This window comes from Haematobia irritans, chromosome 3 (assembly GCF_050003625.1).
Source record: "Haematobia irritans isolate KBUSLIRL chromosome 3, ASM5000362v1, whole genome shotgun sequence".
Classification (NCBI taxonomy): Eukaryota; Metazoa; Arthropoda; class Insecta; order Diptera; family Muscidae; genus Haematobia; species Haematobia irritans.
Window position 1 is genome coordinate 188,595,057 of NC_134399.1, and position 6,288 is coordinate 188,601,344.

Below are 6,288 nucleotides of genomic sequence, written 5' to 3' on the forward strand. Positions count from 1 at the left end.
ATGAGAATCCAAGAGTGATTGTCGAACAACCAATGCACCCACAAAGAGTGACTGTTTGGTGCGGTTTATGGGCTGGCGGCATCATCGGGCCGTATTTTTTCCAAAATGAGGCCGGTCATGCAGTTACTGTGAATGGTGTTCGCTATCGTGAGATGATAACGGACTTTTTATGGTCCGAATTGGAAGATATGGATGTGGTTTCAGCAGGACGGTGCCACTTGCCACACAGCTAACGAAACAATGGCTCTTTTGCGCAACAAATTCAATGGCCGTGTTATCTCACGTAATAGCGATGTCAATTGGCCGCCAAGATCATGTGATTTGACACCGTTGGACTTTTTTCTTTGGGGGTTATTTGAAAGAAAAGGTGTACGTCGATAAGCCAGCAACAATTCAAGAGCTAAAGGATGAGATAATTCGGCACATTAACGGCATAGAACCTCCATTATGCCTCAGCATCATCGAAAATTTGGACCATCGGATGAAGGTGTGCCACCGAGGTCGCGGCGCCCATTTGGCCGATATTTTGTTCCATACATAATTGAGTAATACCAATATATCATAATAAAATAAAATTACAATAATTTCCTAAATAGTTTGTGTTTTATTCAAAATCTACATCGGCCCTTGAAATTGTAACCACCCTATACGTAAAATATAAAATGAGAGGTCTATCATACGCCTGAAGAAGCGGTTGATACGTTCAGAGTGTATGTTTTGAAGATACATCAATCAGAGTGTCACAAGGGTTTTTATAATTGGTTCAAACGTGCACAGAAAAAAAAATATATTACCAAAATTTTTCCAATTAAAATTTTAATTGAATTTTAAAAAATATTCAATTAAAAATCTAATTGGTTCAACAAATTTTTTTAACTGCAACAAACATCAATCACAATCATTAAAAATTTTTTCAATTGGTACAATTATTTTTATACCCTGCGCCACACTGTGGAACAGGGTATTATAAGTTAGTGCATATGTTTCCAACACCAGGAAGGAGGCGAGATAGATACATGGTGTCTTTGGGAAAAATGGTCAGGGTGGGCTCTTGATGTCCGTCTGTCCGTGAACACATTTTTGTAATCAAAGTCTAGGTCGCAGTTTTAGTCCAATCGACTTTGCACAAGTATGTGTTTTGGCTTAGAATAGAATCCTATTGATCTTGGAAGAAATCGGTTCAGATTTAGATATAGCTCCCATATACATATTTCGCCCGATATGGACTTATATGGCCCCAGAAGCCAGAGTTTTACCCTAATTTGCTTACAATTTTGCACAAGAAGAACAATTAGTACTATAGTCAAGTGTGCCAAATTTCATTGAAATCGATTCAAATTTAGATATAGCTCCAATATATAGCTTTCGGCCGATTTACACTCATATGACCACAGAGGCCATTTTTTAGCTCCGATTTAGTTGAAATTTTGCACAGGGAGTAGAATTAGCATTGTAGCTATGCGTGCCAAATTTTTTTGAAATCGGTTCAGATTTAGATATAGCTCCAATATATAGCTTTCGGCCGATTTACACTCATATGACCACAGAGGCCAATTTTTAGCTCCGATTTAGTTGAAATTTTGCACAGGGAGTAGAATTAGCATTGTAGCTATGTGTGCCAAATTTGGTTGAAATCGGCTCAGATTTAGATATAGTTCCAATAATTAGCTTTCGCCCGATTTACACTCATATGACCACAGAGGCCAATTTTTTGCTCCGATTTTGTTGAAATTTTGCACAGGGAGTGGAATTAGGATTGTAGCTATGCGTGCCAAATTTAGTTGAAATCGGTTCAGATTTAGATATATCTCCCATATATAGCTTTCGCCCGATTTACACTCATATGACCACAGAGGCCAATTTTTAACTCCGATTTAGTTGAAATTTTGCGTAGGGGGTAGAATTAGCATTGCAGCTACGCGTGCCAAATTTGGTTGAAATCGGTTCAGATTTAGATATAGCTCCCATATATATGTTTTTCTGATTTCGACAAAAATAGTCAAAATACCAACATTTTCCTTGTAAAATCGCCACTGCTTAGTCGAAAATTTGTAAAAATGACTCTATTTTTCCTAAACTTCTAACACATATATATCGAACGATAAATCATAGATATACTTTTGCGAAGTCTCCTTAAAATTGCTTCACATTTAAATGTTTCCCATATTGTTTTACTAACATTGTGTTCCACTTAGTGCATTAGCCGACTTAAATTTTGAGTGTATAGATTTTGTAGAAGTCTATCAAATTCTGTCCAGATCGAGTGATATTTAAATGTATGTATTTGGGACAAACCTTTATATATAGCACCCAACACATTTGACGGATGTGATATGGTATCGAAAATTTTGATCTACAAAGTGGTGTAGGATATAATATAGTCGGCCCCGCCCGACATTAGATTTTCCTTACTTGTTTTTATTGACTTTGGTGATTGATACTATCATTTCTATGATTGAAGACATTTCAATTAAAAATTAATTGCATCAATTAATTTCGTGTTTCAAGACAAAAAATATTTTTTTTCTGTGCCTGCAAAAGTGTATAGTATAGGTTTAATGCGAATTAGTTTGAAAAATAAAAATCGATTAATATTTCTTTTTGTTCTCTAATCCCGTAATACAAAAGACAATCCTCGTAATTCCAATTACTTTACTTTAAGTACAGTTGGATGTTGGAATTTCTCTTGTGCCGTGCAGATAGCTTTGATATACTTTTTGTACTGATTTCTAAAATCAGCGGTTAAACAATGGCTCTCAATTGGATTTTTTTTTCGTAAAATAAATAAATTTTTTTATTAACTATTTAATTTGGTCCACAGCTATTTTTAAATTATTTATATTAAATTTTTGCTTCTTTAATAGTCTCCAAAACGATAGATTGGTAATGATTGGCTTGGCAAAGGACGCCTGGCTAAAGGTCTCCTGGACAAAGCAGCGTTAGGTATGAAGCGATTAGGTATAACACCAGTGGGTAAAGGACCGTTTTGTAAAGGCCGATTGGATACGGACCTTTGGGGTAGAGAATGATTTGATAAAGGTCTGGGTTGAGAAGATCCATTGGGTGAAGGACGTCGTAGCAAAGGTCGTAGGGGTAAGCGCCTAGTGGGTAAAGGTGGTTCACCATTATCCTCGTGAATTGGGATGGACTCAGGTAGGTATATAATGGGTCTTGTCAAATCCACTAGCCCAGCATTGAACCTTGTCAATTCACGGCCCTGTAAATAAATATTATTGGAGATAGTATATCTAAAATAATTGATTTAAATTCAAAATTAAAATTTCATTTGAAATTATAATTTAATATTAAAAAATTTTAATTAAAAATTTACAAGAAAATATTGTTTTTGATTAATAATTTAGTTATTACAATTAACTTATAGTAATAAGCTCAATTTGTTATTGCACCTTCTATTTACCTCAGTGGGTCCATTTACAGAGTTATATTGTGCTCTACTTTCAATATAAGAAAAATGAAGAAGCATTATAAAAATCCCAGTAAAAACTTTCTTATACGAATGAAGCTCAGAACTCATAATGCTAAAAATATGTTTTCACTTAAAGAATGATTGCCACTGAATGTTTTCCAAAAGAAATCACAATCTTATTTTATATAAGACCATTAACCTTTATGTTATTGTTTTTAAAATCATCTCCAATTAATAACACACATTTTGGATGTTAGTCATTATGAACGAATGAATGAATGAATGATATCAAAATTAACAAGAAGATAGTATGTATTTGATATTTATTTTTGTAACAAACACCTGTTACCACACATTATCGTTTACTCGTACATTGCAAATTATTTAAGGGATTACTAATATGCCACGATGAAATTACATGCAAATTATTGTGACCCAATCTATTGTATTGTTGTTAAAAATCAACAAGATTTATTGTGGTTTTACGAGCAGCATCACATGGTGTAGTACATCAATTAGCATTTAAATAAAATTTAATTTATTTAAATATCCATCTAAATTATTTTTGAGATTTATTAATATTTTTGATCTCTTAAGCACATTTTTTGGTTGAAATAGTAAGATTTGGGAAAACTTCCATGCCCTTATTGAATCGGGAAAATGTTTGTTTTTCAAAAAAAAAAAAAAACAAACAAACAAAACGATAATGCTGTCCTCCAAAGCTTTTTCTATTCGCTTATCGCTATAGAGAAATTAGTTAGGAAGAAAAGTACGGACGTTTTGTGATCAACATTGACTGTTTCACAAGATGTGAAATTAGTTTAATAAAGACTAATTTAATATTTTTTAAATCTTCTGGCTAGTAACGTGGTTTATTTAGTTTTCACCAAATTTTTCTGTCATACAAATAATACAGAAGGAAATAATCGATTTTATAAATTTTTTAATTCTTACTTTTGGTCCAGACGGAGTATCGGTCCATACTTTTTTTTTTATTTTTTTTTATTTTATTACGTCTATAGATACAAAATCCTTACAGACTAATATGTACAAATAATTTATCTGTTCAAGTGCAAGATAATGTTTCTCTTTAATGTTACTCGATTCTCAGACAGATCTATAAGGTTATAATATTTGTTGAATTGCGCGCATAATCTTCGAAAAGGATCATTATTTGCAAAGTTTGTTCTATGATATAGAATTTTTAATGGTTCAAAATTCCTCGTGGGCCTAATAGGTATATTGAAGGCAAGCCTGTTGAGAAGAAACTCTGATTCAATCTCACCTTGAATTATTTTCATTATATAACAGATATTTAACATTGTCCTGCGACTTGACAATGAGGGTAATTTTATAAGATTCAAACGAAATTCATATGATGGTAAAGACTGGGGATCCCAGCCTCTGTGTCGTAGGCAGAATAAAAGAAATTGCTTCTGCACAGATTCTATCTTGTCCGAGTGGATGGTGTAATATGGATCCCAAATTATGGAACCATACTCAAGATGGCTTCGTACTAATGTAGTGTATAATATCTTAGTAACTGAATAATCTCTAAACTCCTTACTCCATCGTTTCATAAATCCTAGAGTAACATATGCTTTACTAATGGCCATAGAAATGTGTTGACGGAAGTTCAGACGCTGATCCATTAACAATCCAAGATCCTTGAAAGAATCAACCGCCTCCAGCCTGGTAGAACCGATAATATAACTTGAATCATATACAGTGCCTCTCGAGAAGCGCATTAACTTACATTTCGAGGTATTTAACTCCATTAAGTTCAATTCACACCAATTGGAGAAGTTATCAAGATCAATCTTTAGATAATATTGATCGACGGGATCATTAAATGATCGAAATAATTTTACATCATCAGCGAACATAAGTATATTAGAATATTTTATAATTGATGGTAAATCATTAATAAATAAACAGAATAATAATAAATTGTAAGCAAACACACTATATGCTGGGTCAATGGGCTCTTATAGTCATCAACACACATTTATCGCTATAGCCATCAGAGTACACACAAGCTGATGTAAAGATCCTTTATATAAGGGAAACAAACCACTGTAGTCGGTCTTATTCTTACAAATGATGTATACAATACAACTTGTTACTATGAAATCTCAAGATGCGTCTTCTTGAAGACATAAAGAGAGAAAAGAACAGTGCTTTATATAAACGAAGTGGCAGCTTATTTTTTTAATAAAAAACAAGTAAGAAATGTCTAAAGTCGGGCGGGGCCGACTATATTATACCCTGCGCCACTTTGTAGATCTAAATTTTCGATACCATATCACATCCGTCAAATGTGTTGGGGGCTATATATAAAGGTTTGTCCCAAATACATACATTTAAATATCACTCGATCTGGACAGAATTTGATAGACTTCTACAAAATCTATAGACTCAAAACTTAAGTCGGCTAATGCACTAGGGTGGAACACAATGTTAGTAAAAAAATATGGGAAACATTTAAATCTGAAGAAATGTTAAGGAAACTTCGCAAAAGTTTTTTTTTTATGATTTATCGCTCGATATATATGTATTATAAGTTTAGGAAAATTATATTCATTTTTACAACTTTTCGACTAAGCAGTGGCGATTTTACGAGGAAAATGTTGGTATTTTTACCATTTTCGTCGAAATCAGAAAAACATTTATATGGGAGCTATATCTAAATCTGAACCGCTTTCAACCAAATTTAGCACGCATAGCTACAATGCTAATTCTACTCCCTGTGCAAAAATTCAACTAAATCGGAGTTAAAAATTGGCCTCTGTGGTCATATGAGTGTAAATCGGGCGAAAGCTATATATGGGAGCTATATCTAAATATCAACCGATTTCAAC

General features: G+C 33.3%; 2 protein-coding genes across 2 annotated transcripts; both read right to left on the bottom strand.

Moving 5' to 3' along the window:
* Positions 1 to 2,658: 2,658 nt before the first annotated feature.
* Positions 2,659 to 3,560, bottom strand: LOC142230491 (uncharacterized). The gene is made up of 2 exons (XM_075301133.1): positions 3,419 to 3,560; positions 2,659 to 3,217 (listed from the first exon to the last, which is right to left on the bottom strand). Exons 1-2 carry the CDS (start codon positions 3,533 to 3,535, stop codon positions 2,858 to 2,860), a joined length of 477 nt encoding a protein of 158 aa, XP_075157248.1. The 5' UTR covers positions 3,536 to 3,560; the 3' UTR covers positions 2,659 to 2,857.
* Positions 3,561 to 4,485: 925 nt separating this feature from the next.
* LOC142231354 (uncharacterized) lies at positions 4,486 to 5,313 on the bottom strand. The gene has a single exon (XM_075301965.1). It carries the CDS (start codon positions 5,311 to 5,313, stop codon positions 4,486 to 4,488), a length of 828 nt encoding a protein of 275 aa, XP_075158080.1.
* Between the last annotated feature and the right edge of the window lie 975 nt (positions 5,314 to 6,288).

Coding starts and splice junctions, on each gene's coding strand:
- LOC142230491 (XM_075301133.1), bottom strand. CDS start 3,535: ATGAGTTCTGAGCTTCATTCGTATAAGAAAGTTTTTACTGGGATTTTT. Junction 3,218..3,418: donor CTGTAAATGGACCCACTGAG/GTAAATAGAAGG, acceptor ATTTATTTACAG/GGCCGTGAATTGACAAGGTT.
- LOC142231354 (XM_075301965.1), bottom strand. CDS start 5,313: ATGTTCGCTGATGATGTAAAATTATTTCGATCATTTAATGATCCCGTC.